This window comes from Poecilia reticulata, chromosome 12 (genome assembly GCF_904066995.2).
Source record: "Poecilia reticulata chromosome 12, P_reticulata-male-v2, whole genome shotgun sequence".
NCBI lineage: Eukaryota > Metazoa > Chordata > Actinopteri > Cyprinodontiformes > Poeciliidae > Poecilia > Poecilia reticulata.
Window position 1 is genome coordinate 10,229,776 of NC_088841.1, and position 22,087 is coordinate 10,251,862.

General features: G+C 41.7%; 1 protein-coding gene across 4 annotated transcripts; it reads right to left on the reverse strand.

Annotated features, from left to right (window-relative positions):
• Positions 1-1,371: 1,371 nt before the first annotated feature.
• Positions 1,372-21,386, reverse strand: camsap1a (calmodulin regulated spectrin-associated protein 1a). Of its 4 annotated transcripts, XM_081613817.1 has the most exons (20): positions 21,026-21,385; positions 20,395-20,594; positions 12,720-12,982; positions 11,941-12,102; positions 11,768-11,848; positions 11,117-11,149; positions 10,050-10,191; positions 9,148-9,287; positions 8,400-8,496; positions 8,116-8,242; positions 7,631-7,713; positions 7,117-7,201; positions 4,766-6,983; positions 3,928-4,064; positions 3,603-3,811; positions 3,400-3,462; positions 3,000-3,087; positions 2,784-2,905; positions 2,139-2,257; positions 1,372-2,031 (listed from the first exon to the last, which is right to left on the reverse strand). In XM_081613817.1, exons 2-20 carry the CDS (start codon positions 20,591-20,593, stop codon positions 1,741-1,743), a joined length of 4,659 nt encoding a protein of 1,552 aa, XP_081469943.1. In that variant the 5' UTR covers position 20,594; positions 21,026-21,385; the 3' UTR covers positions 1,372-1,740. The 4 variants fall into 4 exon arrangements, with proteins under 4 accessions (XP_081469943.1, XP_081469945.1, XP_081469944.1 ...); XM_081613819.1 differs by lacking the exon at positions 3,400-3,462 and having other exon boundaries at positions 21,026-21,386; XM_081613818.1 differs by lacking the exon at positions 11,117-11,149.
• Positions 21,387-22,087: the final 701 nt, after the last annotated feature.

Below are 22,087 nucleotides of genomic sequence, written 5' to 3' on the forward strand. Positions count from 1 at the left end.
AAAGTGCTGGATGCAGAAGAAACGGAGCAACACATGGCACCCTGAAAATATCATCCCCTTGATATACAGTGGCGCCATCATCAGGCCAATACCAACATAGGTTAATCTTAGACAACCTGCCAAAGGACCTGAGGCTTGGGCAGACATTAAAAAATGAAAATTCTTCCCATCTGTTTGAAACAAATATATAAGGATGACCAGCAATTTCAGTCTACAGATATGTAAGGCTCATAAGACTCAGAAAGGTCATTGCAGAAAAACGTATCGACTCAGTGTGGCTAAATAAAAATGCTCAACAATTTGTTTCTGATTTTTATTTGTAAAAGAAAAAAAAAATTCCTTCCACCTCATATTATGCACTACTGTATGTTGGTCTTACATAATGGATGTATTATGACGGCACAGGGGCATACTTAAAGGGTTATGAATAGTTTGTCAAGGCACTTTATGTTCTTCACTGTGATTTGACTTCTCCCTTCTTTCTGCTGTTTTGATTGTGTCACTTGTACATTATCGAAGAGATATATCCCTCACAAACACAACCATTACTACTATTACATGTAATTAAGATTGAATAGGTATTACTAGACTCAGACCGAGAGATCTGTATCAAAGAATAGACACACATTTTTCTGTTTTTATAAGGAACTGATACAATCTGGTCCAATTTTAGCAAGAAAAATGTACCCAGTTGCACTTTATTATAGATCCTCAAAATAAATAAACACAAAATATATAACTAAAATCAGACATATCTCTTTAACGTAATAAACTTTAAAATAGTGCCTAGGTTTCTTTTTTTTTTTTTTTTAGTAAACAGAACTTGTACATAAATGTACAGAAAATACTGTTCAAAAATGTACAAAATGCAGCAAACAAATATATCAAGTATAGTGCAGGTTTTTTTCCAAACAGTATACCAATACTGACAACTGGTTATTAGCAGGTAATGGCTGTGCCATGTAATAACATGTAATAACAACATATGAGCAGCAAACAGCTTAGTGACATAACTTAGTTGTTTTGATTAATGGATTATTTAGTTAATGAATTGTCACACACAAATGGCATAGCTTAATGAAGCCCAAAAAATACTTCATGTGTAGGATGAATAGTAGAATGTTTCCCTTACTGTGGAACCAATATTCCCAGTTCTGTTCTCGTTTGACAACAGAAAACAGGTCCAAAATTAAAATAAAAAGAAATAAATTAATAGTTAAGATTTAAAGCATAATGATCAGAACGATGAACCCTATCCCACCAATCATTCACACCTGCAAACACACTAAACTGGACCACCATTTATCCCGTACATACACTCAAAGTACCTTCAAAGTTCCTTCTTTATAAAAGCAGATGCAGTCTCGCGGATTCTCAGTAGATTTTTTTATTTTGCTTTTTTTTAATGCAAAGCTGAGCCAGCAAACTTTGACGACTTGCCTGGGTCCATCACAGCCTGCCGTAAGCTGCACTTTGTGTCGGTGGCATGTTTGGAGATTCAGCGGGATAAGACTTGGTGACTTTGTGTTATGATGAAATTAAATTATTGAAGTGTGTGACATGCATAAGAACCAGGTAATAAAATGAAAACAGCGAGTAGAGTGAGTTGGTACTCACACTGCCACAGACCATCTAGCTCTCTCTCTCTCTCTCTCTAATCTCGTCAGTCTTCTCCAAGATGTTTGGGTCCTGCCCAACTGTAGCTTATTAAACACAGACAGTAAAGTGTGCAAGTCCCACTCATTTTCTGCGAGCGCTCCCTGGTCTCTTGATCTGCCACAGTTGATTGTGCATGGTCAGAGCGTCCACGCTAACGGACACGGTCTTGGCGGGGATCACGGTGAACTGCTTGCGGTCTGAGTTGTACTTGTACAGCTTGTCTATCATCTTTGGAGTGATGACGCGCGGGCCGATGCCCATGTACTTGACAATCACCTCGGTGTCTGGTGAGTATGTGTAAATGGCGCGGAACTGACACCCGCCGTCGCGGAAGAGGATGAACAGGTGGTTGGATTCACACTTTTCCAACTCCTGGGAAACACAAACAAGAGTTTCAGTCTGGGAACGCAACGAAATGCATGAAGATTGCAAAAGTTTTAGGTGTGCAGCTTGGACTGATTCCAGGAGATCTCACTGACCTCAAGGGTGATATTTTTCTGGACCTCGTTAACTTTTCCAGCCAGGCAGCAGTGGGCGATGGCATTGATGATGATTGGCTTATTGGATTTTGAGCTGGGCTCCTTGAAGAGTTTAGGACCTTTAAGAAACAAAATGTTATTTTATATATTTTTTAAAAGTTTGTGCTTCTAAATGTCCTCAGACATTTGATTTCAATGTAAACTTTTGTGTCTGTAGCTGATAAACTGGGACCAAAATATTGAGAAACAGTGACTGCTGTTTTTGTAATGCTAGCTGTGCTAATTTGGCAAATTGTTAAGTAAAAATCTTAAAGTCAGATTACGACACGTGTAATTATTTTTGTAGTTTTTGAAATATTAGATGAGTCCAATTTTCCAGAAAATTGCTCTTCTTTCTCATTTTGTTCCATCAACTCATCATCATTGGGACAAAAAGCTTCACTGAGAGTACATTTAAATCTTCCATTCACTGTGACCTTATGTACCACCTAATGTCCAATCAACATGTAAGAGGGATATTGGATGGTGCTCATAGCAACCAAATCTCTCGCTAGTAGAATCACTGGTAATGAATAATTACTTTCCAGGAATCTCATGCGTCTTTTCTTTTACTTGTCCGTATAATCCTTCTGGATTTCTGCTCACCGTTGTACTCCACTGAAGTGACGGATGAGGCTATGGAGCCGTTCTCCCAGTCCCGATCCATGTTCCTGCTGGAAGCTCTGCTCAACATGGGGAACGAATCCACAGAGCACACAGATGCAGCCCTTGTTGACATGTTAAACACAAGTCAATCGGATAAGCACAAGGATACGCAAGGTTCACAATCTGATCAGTGAATTTTCAAGCACAAGTTCTCACCTGTTTGAGTCTGCCCCGCCAGAGATGACGCTGTCTGCATCCGTTGCGAGGGAAAGTGTTGATCCACGATGACTGAAGCTTAAGTCAGCTAAAAAGAGGGAGAGAAGGTAGCATCAGTGTATTTTACAGTTCACATTTGATTGGCCCCATTCTGATCCTAAACTAAGGAACAGTTAGAACAAGTAGTCACTTTGATACAGCAGATAAGATGCACCAAATATTATTCATTAAAAAGTATCGACAAAACATAGACATCAAACAAAGAACAATGAGCACATATAGCATATATACATATATGAACATATAATTTAAATAGTGTGGTTTTTTGTTTTGTCCATTTTTGCTTAATAAGCTGTACATGCTTGTTGGACATGATGCAGAGCAGGTTAGAGACATTCACCTCCCCTGCTGGCTGCTCCTGACCTCTGGTTTTTCATTAACATAGACACCTTCAGAGAATCACCTGCGTGACACACATGCACACATTTACAGGGGGACACAGCAAGCACACAGGACACTAAAGCCAACCAAGTCATAATTAAACAAACATCTAAACAAATCAAGACAACACAGAACACGCTGTAAGCCCCACGATGGTCTTACGTGTGGTGGATCCTTTGGGGAGGCTGCTGGAATATCCGCGGTGCATTGATTTGGGTCTGTTTCCGCGGGGTTTGGTCTTGGTGCGAGGCTTGACCAGACCCTGCTCTTCCATAAGAGCTTCCTGCTTCCGCCGCAGATACTCCTGTTTAATAAGCTCTCGACGGGCCTTCTCCTCCTCCTTACGAATGCGGTCCTCCTCCGCCTTACGCCTTGAATAAACATCGCAACAGTTAAGGCTTCCTATTTTAATTAAATTTTTTCGTGAAAACAATCCAAGTGCAAGCTACGTTATTTTTTTTGTGCATGAGTCTGGGCCAGAACGTACCGTGCCTCGTCACGTTTGATCTCGCTCTCTGCTTCTTGCTGCTGTTTCCGGAGTCTCGCCTCCTCAGCTTTGCGCTGCTGTTTGAGGAGGAAGGCAGCACGGCGTTTTGCCATTTCATCCTCCGCCTTCTCATCATCCTGAAAAATTTGAAATACAGTGCTGTGCCTTGAGAAGTTATCTTTTTTCCCTTGACCCTTTCCCCATTTTATCATGTTACAAAGACCAATGATTCATGTGATAGAACAATATAAAATAGCTCTGGAAGTGGAAGGAAAATGACACAGTTTTAGCAATTGTTTAAGTATAAAAATTGTAAAAGTGTGATGTGCATTTGTATTCAGTGCCCTTCTGTCTATATATCCACTGTACCTAAAATTTAGTGCAACTAACAGACTTCAGATGTGAGTTAATAAGGCATTTGCTTCGTGTAATTTATTTTCAGCATAAAATCATCTATATCTGTTGGCCTAGTCAAAGGCCATGGCCTAAATTAAGAATGCAAAGAACAATTAAGTCTCCTCTCTCTAGATGTGCAGGCATGCTCCAAAACACTTATAATTAAGTATGCCTCTACCCAGTACTAACTCATGGTAACTGAATATAAATGCACACAACTCATTCAAAGTTTATTTATGAAAACCTCGTTTCCTATTCTTTCTACATCACATGCATTACATGTGATGGTTTACCACAATAATCCTAATGCTTGTTTGTAGTTACAAATGAACAAATAGTAAAAAGACAATTTTTACTATAGTCTTTTTACTCGTCTGTGAAGACGAGGCTCTTTACATGTCATTGCTCCAGACCCGCAAAAGCAACAACCTTTTGGATTTACCTTAAAGAAGAAGCCCAGCCCTCCTTTCTGCTCTCCTTCTGCTGTGCCGTCTGTGATATCTGCACCGCCGTCCTCCACTGGATCCTTGAGCTCTGACAGGTCGACCTCGATCAGCTGACTCTTGACCCTGCCGCTCTCATCGATGTCGACGTTCTGTTTGCTGCAGTTGGTGGCTTGTTCCTCCTCTTGCCGTGCATCCTGTGATGCAGATTCAGACGTCTTGGTAACAACTGCCGGGTCTTGCGATTTCAGTTTGTCTGACAACTGCACATCTCTGTCCCCGTTGCTTTCATGGACTCTGAAGGTAGAGTTCCTCTGAACCCTCTGAACTTCAGCTGTCTCCAGTTCTCCATCGTTACGTCCTCTCGAAGAAGTGTCACTACCTGGGATTGGGTCAGTGGACTTGGTTAGGACAGACTTGTTATTTGCTTTATTTTGTTTGCGTTCTGCCGCTTTGCTGCGCTGGCTGGAGCTGAGTTTGGGGGGACGGCGAAAAGGCACCAAACTGCTGCCGCCAATATCTACGAAGTGAACTGCAAAGGATCTTGAGTCTGAGGTAGAGGATGCTGTTTGGGGTGTGTTGGGGTCTATCCCAGAGTCTGTGCTTTTCTCTGTTTGTGCATGGTCTGGTGGTGAGGCAACACTTTGCTTCATTAGAAAATCTTGCTGAAGGGAAAGCTGCAGCATCTGTTGCTGGATGGAGCTTATGGCTTGATTGAGCAGGTCTATTGAGTTTGAACATTCGTTGAAATCCGGTTCAGCGCTATTATCCTGGGTAAGGGTGTTCCAGCTGTTGTCTCTGGTCATTGTCCACCCGTCTGTTTGACTTTTCAGGGAATCGAGACAGGAATCGTCTTTACAAGCTTGGGTCTTTGCTTTCCTCCTCTCTGCAGCTGTTGATCCAGAAGAGTCAAGGGAGTGTCTCACAGGTAAAGGAAGTGTGTCGCTCTTCCCTCCACCCATTTTAACAATGTTCAAAAATGCAGCTTTTCCAAGCTTCAGTCTCTGCTTAGCATTCAGGGCTTCCATCTTCTTCTTCTGATATTCTATTGCACGCCTCTGTTCTTCCAGCTGCATGTGAAGCTGTAGCAGCTGCGAAGGCACAACCGGACCACCCGTTACATTCTTCCCTATCATGGTGCTAGTCTCCTTCGCCTGCCACTGAGGGGGAACCTCAGAACCATCCGGCGTAGTCTTTTGGGAGCTGCTCGTACTTGAGCATCCATCACGAAGGCCAAGTTTAAGCAGCTTTCTCTCTGCAAAGCTGGTCATCTTGATCCCTGCGCTGCCCGAAGCACTGCAGCTGCTTGCCCACGACACAGTGCTGGGACAAGGACTTGAACGTCCGCTTGCGTCTTCCTTATCCTCATGCTCGCTTACCTTCAAGTCTTCTCGAAGCTTTGCTGATTCAATTTCTCCGTCTCCAAATCCAGCTATGTAGCCCTCGACTAAACGATTCCCCCTCAGCGTCTTCTCCAGCTCTGTCTGATCGTCCTCATCATCTTCCTCGAGGTCTGCAATATCTGAATCAGAGTCATGCCCTGCCTCTGTGGTGTGTGGAGTCTTCTCTGGTTCGGCAGCCAGGTGAAGAAAAAAGCCTGGAGGCTCTGAGCTACCAACTGGCCCGTCAGTATGGGGTCTGGAAGAACTGAGAACTGAATCAACCACACAGTGTTTCTTTTTTGAGGAGAAAGGGATATTTTCAGTTCTTGTTTTGGCAGCCACCGCCCTGCTGCGACTCTCCCCACTTTCCTCCTGCTTGTTCAGTGATATACCCTTCTCCTTGGCTGGCTTAGGGATAGTTGGCATCAAAGGCTCCAGATAGTAGCCGTCTGTCTGACGGTCGAGAGCAAAGGGGCTCGCATCGTGACGGAAAACATCGGAAGCCCTGGCGGACGATGTTAGTTTCTGTGCTTCCAGCTCATCCTGCTCCATGTCGCTGCCGATTCGGTGTCGAGGAAAAGCAGATGGGTGAATAACAGAAACCAGTTCCTCCTCCTCGATTTCTTCCTCTTCGTCTTCTATGCGCATGTGACTGAGCAAACTTTGGCCACTGAGTCGGTGCTGAGGCAGACTGGACCCCAGCATGTGTTTTGGGGTTATGCTCATAATGTTTGAGGCCAGGCTGTCCTTGCTTATGGTGCGAACGAGGCTAAGGCTGTCTGCATTGTCCTCCTTGGCAAAATGCACAGCATACGGCACTGGTTGTGACACAGGTCTAACAGAGAAGAGGGACACCATGAGTTTTACAGGCAACTGTCGAACAATTGAATTTGTACACCCACCTCTACTGCTGCCACAAACTGAGAACTGCTTTTATCAGATGTAAACAGAAGTAATCATAACCTCACCTTGTCCTTCTTTCTGGCCACGCCACTATTGAGTCCTGGCGTTGTCCATCTGTTCGTGCCATTGAGTCTGGCCTTTTCCTCAAGTCTGAGAGGAGCAAATATCAATCGTATTCAAGGAATTATTTGACAAATCTGCAAAATCTATAGAAAATCATTTTAAATTTAAAGTCTGGGATCTTCAAACAAACTCACACCACTTTTCATACAAGTAATAACTAGTTAGCAGTAAATACAAACGAACAGAAGAAAGACACGTTGAAGACTATCGGGTTCTCACGACCCGTTTTTATTCTCACTCAGGAGCAAAACCAAGATGCAGTTCCTCCATGAAATATTATGACCACCAGAATTTTTTACGAGTTTATCACCTTGCAACCAAAAACTTTTATATACTTCAACAGGGTTGTATGAGAAGGGTCAATGCTAAGTAGCGGACAATTGTAGGAAAGATACAGTACTTGTTCCCAAGAGTCTACAATTATTAGAATATGTGCACCAATACGATTTGTACTACCTGAAGTGCTCTTCTCAACCACGTTTTGTTGTCTCTGTCTCAGTGGCAGTAATGAATGAGATGGACTAGAGGTTGATGTGGCGCTGAGAAAGAAAAACAGAGAAAATCCGTATTAGATTAAAATTATTTAAAATACAAGTTGTCTTAAACACATTTCTGTAGCCATAATCCTACTAATGCAACATCTGCTTACAAACAGACTTTTGGTAGAGTTGTATTTATCATTGTATTAATGTCCTGGATAGTAGTAAAGTTGCTTAGTTATGTAGTGTGCCTATAAAAAGCACTACTGAATATGTATATTATGTATACAGTACAAATTTGAAAGCCTATTTTTTAGCAATAAATTAAAGACATCACAATTTAGACAAGAACACGTAAACATCCAAATGGACTGGTTCTAGTAGAAATTCCACAGAATCTCAAAAAAATCCACAAAATGATGCTAAAAAATATTTTTGATTTAAGCATTTTTGGCTTAATACCTTTGGTCCTTTGTGGAGGTTGTGGTCAAGATGTCCACTGTGTTTGATGAGGGCATGAAGCTTCGTTTAGTGACATTTGAGACGGGTACGTAGGACCGAGAATTCTTGGGCTGCAGCAGTGCTCTCACTAAAAAGTAACACACAAGGGAAAAAGAAACAAGAAACCACAAACAGCAGTCAGAATTAATAACAAAAATAAAAGAGAATGCTTCGTCTTGCTTTAATCTAAATTAATTTAGCTACATAAGCTCAAGTAAATGTATTATGTAAAAAAAATATTTTACCATCTTTGACATCCTGAAGGTCTCTGGGACGTACAAAGTCAGGCTTCATATTCTCAAACCACCAGAAAAGCTCAGCAATGAAGACCATAACATTGTTCTGAGTGACAAAAAACATACAACGTGACTAATGTTAAGAGATACACATGGCTAGGAGTCTCACAGTCTCTATCTTTAAATGAAGCTGTTCATTTTTTGTTGAAGACAGAGACAAACCAAACTTGTGCTCATTACTCAAGACTTTCATCAATATCAGATCAGTGGATCTGTGGACATTGTAATAAGCAAAAAATAACTGCGAAGCATGTTCTATGGTGATAAACAGTTTATAGGGAGAGCAGCAAAGACTTAAGTAGACATATTTTATATCTGAAAACTAAATATTTCTATCACTACATCTACGATTTGCATCCTTATTACATTACATAGCTGAAAATGACTGCATCCATCCATTTTCTATGAGACCATAGAGAGGGAGGCAGCTATTCCCAGAAGTCAAGGAATTAAAAGTGGGAAATATCCTGTGTTTTTGTCAATCTGTCAAAGTGCAACACAGAGATGCACAGCACATACAACAATGTGCACATACACAAACCTAAAGCTAATGTAAAGTGGCCAGTCAATCTAATGAGTCCACAGTTTTCTATGGAAAACATAGAAACTATAAACTGGAAGGACTCAGTTAGGACTCAGCAGTGCCAACATCTGTGTGTCAGTGCAGCCCAAAACCAAAGAAACCTTTTCTATTTACCTTCAACACAGGTGGCGAGTAGAGCAGATCCTCCGTGTTCAGGAAGAAGCACTCGTTCAAATACTCATTAGAAAACTCCTTCAGCAGCTGGATGTTGTACATGCTGTCTGCTATGGAGGGAACGTCCTTCAAGCAGATATCTGCACCCAACACAACAATAATTGTTAATATCAAATGGCCTAGTTTTTTAAGACAGCGTTTCTTTTTTTATTTCAGACATTTGCATTTTGGAAGATGCCCTTATGTTATATGCTGTGGGATTCATCATCCTGGGTTTTTTTGGGCTAGGGTTTTCTTTTGTGTTTGGATTTTGAAAATTTTCTTATGCTTTGTGTTCAATAGCTCTTAGCATATTCAGTTAATTTCCTTGTGGTCATTATTGCTAGTGTGTGGGTGTGAAATTTGCTACCGAGGGAAGATATTAGCTATAAATGAACTATAAGATCAAAGTAGAGGAAGAGAAAAAAAATTACTAAGATATTTATAAGGAAACTGTTCTGTACGAGCATAATGGATGTTTATTAGGTGTTCTACAACACAAAGCTCTTGCACTTCTGTGTCTGATTTCCTATCAACTCTTAATCATTTCATTTTTATTTTAAATTAATGATGGCATATTTTACAGCGACTCTTATCTCACATGGCGTGATGACGCCTCTGCTAATAAACAAATTAGTTTATCACTACTCATATCAAAAGAACTAAAATAACAAAAAATATATATGTGATAGGTTTAAAAGATAAATTGTAATAACCTCTAATCAGTGTCAGCAGAACATCAGCAAAAAATCTGATTGATGGATCTACTTTATTCTTAAGGGAAGATTTTAAATCTTGTGTCTAATCGAGAAAAGAAAAACTATAAAAAAAAATAATAATAAAAATAAAACAACCTCTCTAACCTTCGAGTTTAATGACTTCTGGGCAATAGAAGTGGATCACAGCAAGCAGGGCTGTGCCGTCGCTCACATCCTTCAGTATGTCTTCCACCAAGGGGAAGTGCTGAAGAGTGCGACCTGAAAGATGATCTCTGCGGTACCGCACCTACGGAGCAGGACAGCATCCACGTTTACAAAATGAACACGAGCTTATTTGATCAAACAGAAAACCACATACACACTTGTCACACACAGACACAATACGCCTGACTTTGTGAATACTCCTCTGCCTCACTTTAACATGCATACCGTGCAGCATATGTTCGAAAGTGGTTCTGCCTACTTTATGGCATAATTACATTGTATCAAATCAGCTGCCTTGTGTATCTGTCATTTTAGTGTCTGCCTTCGCCTATAGGAGCTGGCATGACATCAACAGTATTAAGTTATAACGACGAATTGCTGAAAACAACATTTAGGGTTAATGGAGACAAAAGGGAGAGACATTTAAGGTTAAAGTGAAACACAAAGGGGTCAGTGATGAGTACGTTACCACACGAGAGAACTCCACAGGCTCCAATAAACAATGGGCCAGAGCATGCCATAAATCAGGCTGGTGAGGGAAGACAGAAATAATTTGGTGGACATTAACAATGGAATGAAACATGCAGTGAGCGGACATGTGGAGTCATCTGAAACTGTGCTTTATGCATGCTGCTTGACAGTATCGATGTGCTTAAAGTGAACTGAAGTTCCTCTCTGTGAGAATATTTTAACAGGAGACAGATGACTGTAGAAGGAATAGCTACAGAGTTTCAAAATGAAAGCTAACCAACAGGGAAAGCAGTTTCATGCGTTGGTTGTTTCCTGTTTTGCCACTAGGTGGCACTAGGTATTTCTCCCTGTGCATACTACGGTGTTTCTATGATGAGGCGTTTCATTCATTACGCTTTCTTCTTCTTCTTAACTCTCTTCAAAGTTTATTTTAACGTAACTTTCCTAGCATGTGTCCAAGTGTGAAACATACGTACACAACTGCATTCAACTCTGACACACATACAAACACGAGGATAGCAAACGTTTACACTCACAGGTACAAGCTTCCAGTACCATTTGGAGGGAGACTAGTTTCCGAGAGGGACACAGGGAGGAAGGTTAATGAGACACAAACGGGGAGAGCAGCAGACAAGTAAAAGGTCAGATACAGGGACACCGAATCAGAATTACCTCCTGCTAGACAGGAGATAGGTCTGATAGGAATGGATATGGAAAAGAGTTAGACTGAAACATATCACAAACAATGTCATTTTTAAGCACAATTAACAACAAATATTGCATCAATTCTCAACAAACTAGAAAAACAATGCATAACTTAATTAATTTCTGCAGTTCAAAACTCTGTAATAGTTCAAGTTTATGACAGATTTCACGTGTTTCTGGGAATTATCACCAGCAGCTAATCTCAAATTCAGCTTCACTTGTATGTGCCTGCAAGTTAGCTGAAAGTATTTTATAGAAAATGGCTAAGTGTGGCATGTGGGATTTTGTCATAAAGAAACACACAAGAAAAACAGAATAAAGAAACAACAGGGGGATCACACACTGACACAAGTGTCCACAAACCGGCAATGACAGTTCACAAGGTCAACAAGACCATTATAGTCAACAAGCATAGCTACATTTAAATACACACCAAGCCTTTTAAGCGCTTCAGTGAGATGGAAGCACAGAGAATCGTGTACCTTGTGGTGGCTCGGTGACTCCAGAAAGTGCTGCTTCACTTTACACTCTTTTTCTGTCAGTTCCCTCATTTTTGTGGTAATCTAATGTAAAAAAGAAAAGAAAAAAACTGTGTAAATTGATATAATTTAAAGCACTCAAAAATAAAATCAGAACAGATCTGAGTGATTAAAACCTTGTTAATCCAAAGGATCATAGCCTCTTCCAGGTCGTAAGGAAGCTCTTTGGAGGCACTGATGTTTGAAAAGCGTTTGACACACGACACCACCTTCTCTATGCTGATCATTTTCACTGTGTGGGCCATCATCAGAGCATCAATGAGGTGGATGTGGGCACTCTGGGAAAAGAAAGAGATTTGGAATTTGTTTTACTCTATGATTATTGAGAATATGAAGTAGAATGACAAGGAATAACAGAATTTCCATTTGTTTCAACTTCTAATGGCTGCCTCAGACTCTTAAGTTCCTCTATTAGAGGACAAACACATCCATTTACTGAGCAAACATTATTCTCAGGGTTTGTTTCTCAACCAGCTTTAGATGATTATGTGTTTTCACAACTGGAGATAAAACTAGCATCTCCGTGGAAAGGATTCCCATTAAATGAGCTTGTTGCACATTGTGCCTCATAAATATTCTTGCGCAGACTCTAAATCCGACAAAACTGTCACGTTAGATATTAAATTATTTACTGCAACATTCTAAGCTTGTATTTGTATAATGAAAGCAGCTAAAAGCCAATTGAGACATTTTAACATTCAGTTTCTCCCCAGGCCTCCTACTTTAGTGCTGGACTTCTCTCAGTCATGGATTAAAACATGTCTGGACAAGTTAGGGTTATAAAACGAATTCTAAAATGCTCATAATCTAATTCAGACACGTCAGGCCATTTTCTTAGGTTTGTTGTAGCTGTCACAGCTTTTCGTTGTTGCAGCTTTCAGAAGGAGGCACTGACCATTTTAATGGGAGACGAGCTGAGGTCCATGTCAGACACTGGTGTGCCGTTGATCTCCAGGACATAGATCCCTTTTCTGGACAGGGCCTGGATGACGGACTGGTGGCTTTGGAGGTAGGCGGCCTGTTCAGTGGGAAGGATGAGCCCGCACACACGGCTGTAGAGCTCTCCAGACAGCAGTAGGTGGATGAGGGGGGGCTTGATGTGCTCCTGCTCATACTGGTCGGTATAGAATGGGTCTCGAAGATCTGAAGGGATGTGATCTGGAAAACAGTCGCAATGACGTGACATTTGAATTTCTCGTGTTTTTACTTCCTCCCTTATCACCATCAATCATGCAACTTTTTTTTTTCTTGACACGTGTTTACTAGTTGCTCATGTTACATAACCACAAAGCTTTCAGTGCACAGACTATCGAGGTATTAGACTGTCTGAAGGGGGAAAAAAAAACACAATCCTAGGACAAACTGAACAACATGTCAGCTAGGCATGCTGTGAACCAGAGGCTTTAAGTCAATGAGTTAACGGATTTAGAGGTGATGTTTTCCTGCTTGAGGTCACAGACGTGGTGGAAGTTATTTTTATATGCCTCTGACTTGTTAATCCAGATTTAAAGCCTGCAGGACTCTCACATTTAGCTTCCAGCATGTTTGGTGCTGACGCAGACAGGTGGTGGCAAGAACAGGGTTGTTTTATGTTTTTATCTATTTACATTGCAAAGGAATAGAAACAAACTCACTTCTGTTATTAAAGATTCATTTGATTTACCCAGTAGATCAGATGACATGATCAATAGGACTCTCATTCAATGTTAAATTTAAAGTTTCAATAATTGTTAATAGAAAACCAGAAAAAAACAGTAACCTTTTTTTCTATCATGTTTTTCAGCACGTCAAAGAGCTTGAGAGTTTTCATTTTTGCATAAATTAAATAAAGAACATGTTGCAATTGCTATTTTCATTTTTAGACTTTGAACACCGGCAGACCAGCTGCTTTCTTTTCACATTGAGCAGGAGGTGAATTCCATTGCAAATAAAATTAGAGAGAATGCTTCATAAATTAAGACTTACTAGATTTTACTGCTCTTATTTGATCAGCTTTAGATCCAACCTAAGTGAAATGTATAGGTAAGGGATACAATCCAAAGTCTTATGAAACATTTTTGTAGATAAGAGGTCTCCAAAGTTAACTTCTTGTGCTGCAAAATATACCAGGAAAAATATTGGTCAGATTTCAAAAAATAAAGCAAAGAATAAAGCAAATAAAAAAGCTTAAAGAGGGCAATAACTGTTATTAGAACTTTAAAATAGGATGAAAAGGGGGTTCACAAAGTGATGCAATTCTCATTTTTTGCACCACATTCACAATGATTGCACTAAATACATGGCAATGCAATCACTCCAAAAAATGCTTTTGTAATATTCCGTTTGTTTCGTTTAACCAAAAGCCTAACCATGAACAAGCTTGGCAAATAAGATTTGGCTCTGTCTGAATAAATTGGATAAAATTGGGTGATACAAAACACACAAACTAAATAACCAAAATAAATAACCAAAAGAGGGCAGAGCCTTTTGAAAAGTAAATAAACAGCAAGACTGGATCTGAACAGCAGAACTCTGTGAAGACTCAGCTGTGCGTTTCACAGCCTGCTGCGTGTTTCACATGGTCTACACCATAATTTCTTCCTCACTCAGTGCTGAAGTCAGTATGTGTGCGTGAGCATCCGGGATCATGTATGAAACTGCTCTTTGCACACTACATCAGGTCGAATTAAATCTCTCTAGTTTTGCTCCCGCTCCTCCTAAACACGCACCACTCTCTGTCCTGACTCTCCCTCGGCCTCAGCTGCCTTGAATGTCCCCTTGTCCTTCCTGGTTGCCGTGGTGATGGGCGATGAGATGGGAAATGCCAGCATGGCTAATCGTGGGGGCTGGGATGCTGTCCCATCTCCTGCTCATTTGATCATGTTACGGTGTAAGTGTGTGAGTGTGGAAAAGGAACTGTAAGGGTTGAGGGAGGAGCCTCTCTGTAATCCTTGCTGCTAATGCTCCGGTGATATTATCAACCTGATCTAAGCATCACAGCCCACCCTGGTGAGCATGTGTGAGACTGTGAGGGGAATTAAGAAAGGTTGTCTGTGTGTGGATTTATACAGGGAAAGGCTTTGTTCCTACTCAGGCGCTCTGTCAGACAGGATGCAGGGATCTTGCTGACAGACGATGCAGGGCTTTCAGACTCTGAGCAATGCAGCAGAAAGATGCGGCTCTTCGTTTCCAGTAAGAACGCTATAGTGGAGGTACTTCCTGAAGAGCACGAGATGAGAAAACAAAATCTTTACAATGCATGCATGGATACACCTAGGAGTCTTACCTAACAGAAAACAGTGGAAGGTGTAAAGTCAGACTGGCAGCTTTTTCAGTTTGGATCAAGACTTCAGTGTAGCTCAGGACAAAAGGGGATTTTTATTCCCAAAAGTACTCCTTTAGTAGCTCTGGTACACTGTGTGTGATTTCATACTTCTATCATGGTCGAAATAAATCAATCAGAGTCTGAATCTATTATGGTCATTGCACTCTTACTTAAAATCAGCAGGATTTGGCTGCTGGACATAGAAGTCTCATTCAAAAACTATTAATAAAAAAACAGTACAATCAAAATCAGATAATAATAATAATAATAATAATAATAATAATAATAATAATAATAATAATAATAATAATAATAATAATAATAATAACCAATGGTGTTTATTTTACTTTCTTGGACAGAATCTAGTAAAATAAGTCTCCAGTGGTCATGAATTAGCACGTTATGAGTCTAAACAAGAAGGCTTTGTTGAGCAGAACACAAGCCCTCAGGTCCAATCCCATTAAACACTTAAGCATGTGACTGGCTGACTCTGACTTTCACACCAGCTTAAAGACAACACAGTCCTCCCAGCACCGCTGTGTTTGTGTGCAAGTTTGTATTTAAAGCTGATCAAAGTGGTTTTGGTCTTCAGTCCTAAATGCGACCTTAAGAAACCAGACACATTTGCACTTTTGTTCAAATTAAACAAAGCCACTGGGGTTTATTTTGTTGATTTTTGTTATATACTTGGCACTACAATGTTAATTTGCCAAGAAGAGATAAGTTATGAAATACAAAAACATTTCTCTGCTATAAGATTCAGGAAAAAGCTTATATACCAAAAACATACCTCTGTGAATGTCCCTTTGGTGACAAAATTATTCTAAAAACAACATAAAACGTCAGAACACAGTTTGCAAATGCACTCAGGAACAAAGTAATTAGCTCCTGGAGACTCAACCCATGGTGTGGTGCAACGACAACTGAAGTGTTTGACAATAATGAATGTAAAAGCCTAAGAAAAAGCCTAAAAAAAAGTTAAAAAGTGGCAGGATCATGTTGTGCATCTTTCAAAATGCACAACGACCCTATCCATCTTGCCAAATTAGTTAAAACGTTGCTAAATGCTAAATAGAGTAGCCATCACAAAAGACTGATCTCAGTCTCATGGAGCGTTTACAAGCAGATCTCAAGGGGTGTGTGGGAAGAAGGAAGTTCTACCAATTATCAATCAAAATAGAAAAAAAAAGTTTGATCTTTTTACAGTCTACATAAATACATAAAGCTTTAGTCCTCACTAGCAAGCTGTGTATTTAGGGCTTTGTCTTCTTCTCTGTGTCAAGTTGCTGAGCTGTGCAAAGCAGAACTCCAGGAGGAAAGCCCCTCATCTAGTATTGCTGAGTCACAAACCGAATGTCATAACAACAACTATTCTGCAACTTGAGGTCTGCCCCAGTCGCTGCTTCCAAATCCATCATTGTCTCGCTGGGGTCCGTGAGCAGCGCCATTCACTTTGTGCTCAGCCTCCACAGAGAGCAGAAAGCGAGTGGCACAGAAACCCACATTAAAGGAGTCATTTCCTGACATTTACTAACCAGCGTAGCTATGTGGTCATTTGTAATGTCTTAACAGACCTTAATCTGAGCCAGAAATGTTAATGATCTCTGCAGAAAAGATGCAGTCTGAGTTTGGAGGTCATAAAACCCTTTGGAGGTCATAAAACCTGCATTCTTGGTATTAAAGTCTGTCGTTTGAAAAACTGGCTCCTCATTTGACTGAAAGACAAAAACAAATTTAAATTATACCCAGCTATGAGTTATGAATAGATGCATAAACCCTTTATTTTTATTTAAAAAGCGAGCCTTATAAGCCTTAAAAATTGCAACATGAACCTTTCTGTTTTTGAAGACCTTTGTCAATAAAAATAAAAGCGGGCCTGGAATCAGCTGACACAGGGATACAGCTCGGATAGGTCAGCAGTCCTTCACGGGGCAAAAACACAGAGAGACGACTGTCTACATTCACAGTAAGAGATGACATCGATTCACAGATTAACCTATGAGGCAATTTAGCCGCGGCAAGAAACCTGAGCACACAGTGGGCGTACAGACGCTGCAAAATCAGTACAAGTCTCACCAGCAGATTCATATGTGGAAAACAAAAATAGGTTTTTAAATTTAAAAACCTCCACATAGAAACAGCACGTAGTTATTGCTGAGTAATACTCTTTGAGTAGTGGCTAAAGTTATCCAGTAGCTAATAAAACAAATCCTTAGATAAGATCTGATTTAAAGTCTGCTTAACTATTGTTTCTTTTCTTATTTTTATTAACTAATTAGTACTATAGCCTGTTTAATGTCACATTAAGGTAAACTGAAGCACTATGAAGTAAAAAGTCATTGATTTAAGAAGTTTGTACAATGTCAAGTTTGTGATTTTTGTCCAACAGAACAATAAATAACCCATCAAAAATGGCAAAAGATTTTAATAGAAAAGCGTAGCAGCGGAGGAAGATTACAAACCTTCAGGTTGATTCTGTTTATTTAATTTTTCATCCCATATGAAAAATTGGACTGCCACCTAATTGTGGTGGCAATTGTGGCTTCTGCAGCTTCTCGGCTGCAGAAGCTGGTTCTTGGGACGTGGAATGTCACCTCTCTGGTGGGGAAGGAACCAGAGCTAGTGTGTGAGGCTAGAAATAGTCGGCCTCACCTCGACGCATGGCTCTGGTTCTGGAACCAGTCTCCTTGAGAAGGGCTGGACGTATACCTGTACGTTGGGGTTAACCCCGGTGCACGAGAGGGTAGCCTTCCTCCTCCTACGGGTGGGGGGACGGGTTCTAACTGTTGTCTGTGCTTACGGGCCGAACAGCAGTTCAGATTACTCACCCTTCTTGGAGTCCTTAGAGGGGGTACTGGAGAGTGCTCCTCCTGGGGACTCCCTTGTTCTACTGGTGGACTTCAATACTAACGTGGGCAATGACGGGCAGACCTGGAGGGACGTGATTGGGAGGAACGCCCCCCCCCGATCTGAACTCGAGTGGTGTTCTGTTGTTGGACTTCTGTGCTTGTCACAGATTGTCCATCACGAACACCATGTTCAAGTATAAGGGTGTCCATATGTGCACTTGGCACCAGGACACCCTAGGTCGCAGTTCGATGATCAATTTTGTCGTTGTTTCATCTGATCTGCGGCCATATGTCTTGGACACTCGGGTGAAGAGAGGTGCGGAGTTATCCACTGACAAAAACTCGGGCGTGGGAGGAGTTTGCAGAGGCCATGGAGAAAGACTTCCATACGGCTTCGAGGCGATTCTGGTCCAACATCTGGCATCTCTGGAAGGGGAAGCAGTGCAGCACCAACACTGTTTATAGTGGGGATGGTGTGTTGCTGACCTCGACTCAGGATGTTATTGGTCAGTGGGCAGAATACTTCGAAGACCTCCTCAATCCCACCAACATGCCTTCTGTTGAGGAAGCTGAGCCTGGGGACTCTGGGTTGGGCTCTCCAATCTCTGGGGACGAGGTCGCTGAGGTGGTCAAAAAGCTCCTTGGTGGCAGGGCCCCGGGGTGGATGAGATCCGCCCGGAGTACCTTAAGGCTCGGGATGTTGTAGGGTTGTGTTGGCTCACGCGACTCTGCAATATCGCATGGACATCGGGGCAGTTCCCCTGGATTGGCAGACTGGGGTGGTGGTCCCCCTGTTAAAAAAGGGGGACCGGAGGGTGTGCTCCAATTACAGAGGGGTCACACTCTTAAGCCTTCCTGGTAAGGTCTATTCAGGGGTCCTGGAGAGGAGGGTCCATCGGATAGTCGAACCTCAGATTCAGGAAGAGCAGTATGGTTTTCCTCCTGGTCGTGGAACACTGGACCAGCTCTACACCCTCAGCAGGGTCCTGGAGGGTGCATGGGAGTTCGCCCAACCAGTCTACATGTGTTTTGTGGACTTGGAGAAGGCGTTTGACCGTGTCCCCAGGGGGGCCTTGTGGGAGGTTCTCCCGGAGTAGGGGGTACCGGGCCCTTTGATACAAGCGGCCGAAATGGGTTTCCTCCGAAGGGCGGCTGGGCTCTCCCTTAGAGATAGAGTGAGGAGCTCGGTCATCCGGGAGTGACTTAGAGTAGAGACACTGCTCCTCCACGTCGAGAGGAGCCAGTTGAGGTGGCTCTGGCAGCTGGTAAGGATGCCTCCTGGACGCCTCCCTGGTGAGGTGTTCCTGGCACGTCCCACTGGGAGGAGGCCTAGGGGAAGACCCAGGACACGCTGGAGGGACTATGTCTCTCGGCTGGCCTGGAAACGCCTTGGGATTCCCCCGGAGGAGCTGGAAGAAGTGGCTGGGGAGAGGGAAGTCTGGGCCTCCCTTCTGAAGCTGCTGCCCCCGCGACCCGACCCCGGATAAGTGGCAGAAAATGGATGGATGGATCCCATATGATTGTTTCTTTTCATTTAGAAGCATCTACAAACAATAAACTGCTGCACAGACAGAACAAAGTTTTCAAATAGCTTGAAGCATAATTTTAGAGAACTATCTCAAAAGATGTGCAGCTGTAAGTGCAGCAAAAAGTGGTTGTACTAATGCATGTATCTTAATAATAGTCAACGAAAAATGTGATGGAATTTATTTGCCAGGCTTATGCGGTTTATTTATTTATTTTTTAATAGTTCATTTAAACTTTTTATTATTTTGTCACATTACAACCACAAATTACAGTGTACTTTATTGGACATCCATGTTTGATAAATGTACAAAAGGCACTTTATAAATTTGAAGTTAAATTAAGATTTCCCTTTTTTTAATATATGAATCTGAAAAGTGTGGCATGCATTAGTACAACCACTTCTTGCTGCACTTACAGCCGCACATCTTTTGAGATACTTCTCTAACGGTTTTTCACATAGGGTGACTCATATGTTTACCCTTTTGTTTTAAGAAAAAAAGTTTTATTTCAATCAGATCAATGCTTATCATAAAACATTACTTTTAAAGTCTCAACTGGATTTAAGTCTTGACTTTAACTTGCGAATTCTAGCACACATACATACATCCTTTGATCGAACCTATTCGTTTGTTACATGTCAAGGGTCATTCTTCTGCTGAAAGGTTAAGGATTTTGCAGCCACTATTTTCCTGAACATAGCTCCAACCATCTACCTGTCAATCTTTAGCCAGTCTCTCCAACCATATATGGAAAAAAAGTATTCCCACAGGCTGGAAAACCAGAATTCTTAAATATATTTCTGAAAGAAAAATTACCTACTCTATTAAACAGACATATTGATTGATTTAATAAGCACCTCTCAGTAAGCAGAGAAGAAGAGAGAACCTTACCGTGACCATAGGCTTTGGCAAACAACCAGCGGAGATTTGCTTCTATTTTGGCCCTGGCGCAGTCATAGAGCTTCAGCTGTACAACCTGAGCCTCCATGCTCTCTCCTCCTCCTCCTCCGCCTCCATCATCCTCATCATCATCAGCTGCTGCTACTGTTGTTCTCCTCCAGGTGCTGTCCCTGCCAGCACTCACATCCATCCTGCAGGAAGAGACACAAAGATATTCCCTGCTAGTGGAGGCAAAGAGCATTACATCATCGAAGAACAAAACAAGCAGGCCCATGGTTCACCTGCTTTTGGCGATGGAACAAAATAAAACACGCCGGTTCACCTTCTCTCCCTGTCAAGTCACTTTACTCCCCTGAGACCTTTTAATTCCCACTCTAAAACAGTTTCTATGAATATCGGATGGTGATTTGTCGGGTTGAAAAGTCTACAAATGAGTGACAGTTTTCGTTTATAACCGATAATTTTTTGAAAAAACACAGCGTTACAATAAACCGCAGTTTTAACGCTGGAAACAGTAACTGATGACTATCCGAACAATACTAAGCTCGAGTTGACAGTGTGTCGGATGGCTAACCTGCGATCACAGTCATTTTAAGCAGCATTTATATAAAGAAAGACTCACTTCTAAGAGCACATTTGCGTCCTGTTCACAGCCTCAGCTTTTCGGGCAGGTGTAACGTTAAAATGTTGTCATGCTGGGCCTGGTTCCTCCAGTTAACGGTGGAATAACGGGAGACTCCTCCTTGTTCAGCAATACAAATCTCCGGCCTGTAAGCTGGCGGTGGATGGTCGTTAATCCAATAATAAAAAAATCTGAGTTGGAACCATTCGGGCGTTCGTCTTCGAGGAAAATTGAAAGCGTAAACACTGGCTGCTTCATTTTAGAGCTGTCATCGCTCCGGGCAGAGGAGTAACGGGTCTACCGTTGCACGGGCAGCCCTGTTTGTAGGAGCCTGTCTCTATGGGGACGGGTGTTACCGTCAATCTGCCTGCAATATACCGACTCACCAGCGGGGGGCGCTGTTGTTTACATACAGTGACCGCACATAAAGACAGTTGCGCCTCATTTAGAGGCAATGCAACTGTTTGGGAAATGTTCCTGAAACTTCTCCAACTTTAAAGGCTGGCTACAGATTATGAAAATGATTTAGGTCGGATTTTGACTAAACCATTCCATTAAATGCTTCTGCTTTCGTCTAAACCAGTGGTGCCCAAAGAACAGTTTTCCCCTTTTCCAACAACGATCTTATCAATCTCTACTTCAGACACGCTGGCCGATCAAAAGATGCGTCGCCCCCATCATAACGTACAAATGAGATCTACTGTCCAAAGCGTATTTAAAACTATGGCATCTGCTGAGTGGGGGAATGTGAAGGCAGTAGAAACAAATAATGACAAATTAAGAAGTTATAGGAGAAGCACATTTTACATGTCTGCGTTGGAATTTTGAGAGCAAGTCCTGAACATGACTCATCATGCTTCATTCTGCGTGTCATGCATAACTGCTTTTAGATCTGTTTATATGGAAACTGTGATGCTCATTCAGCCTGGCAAAAAGGGGCGTTTCATCACCTTTGCCTCCTCAGGTTTTGGCTCACCACTGGAGTTTGGATGCAGTGAGAGGCCAAAGGGGACCTAGTTAGTTGGGCTTCACAGGACAAACCACACAGCTCAGGAGAAATGG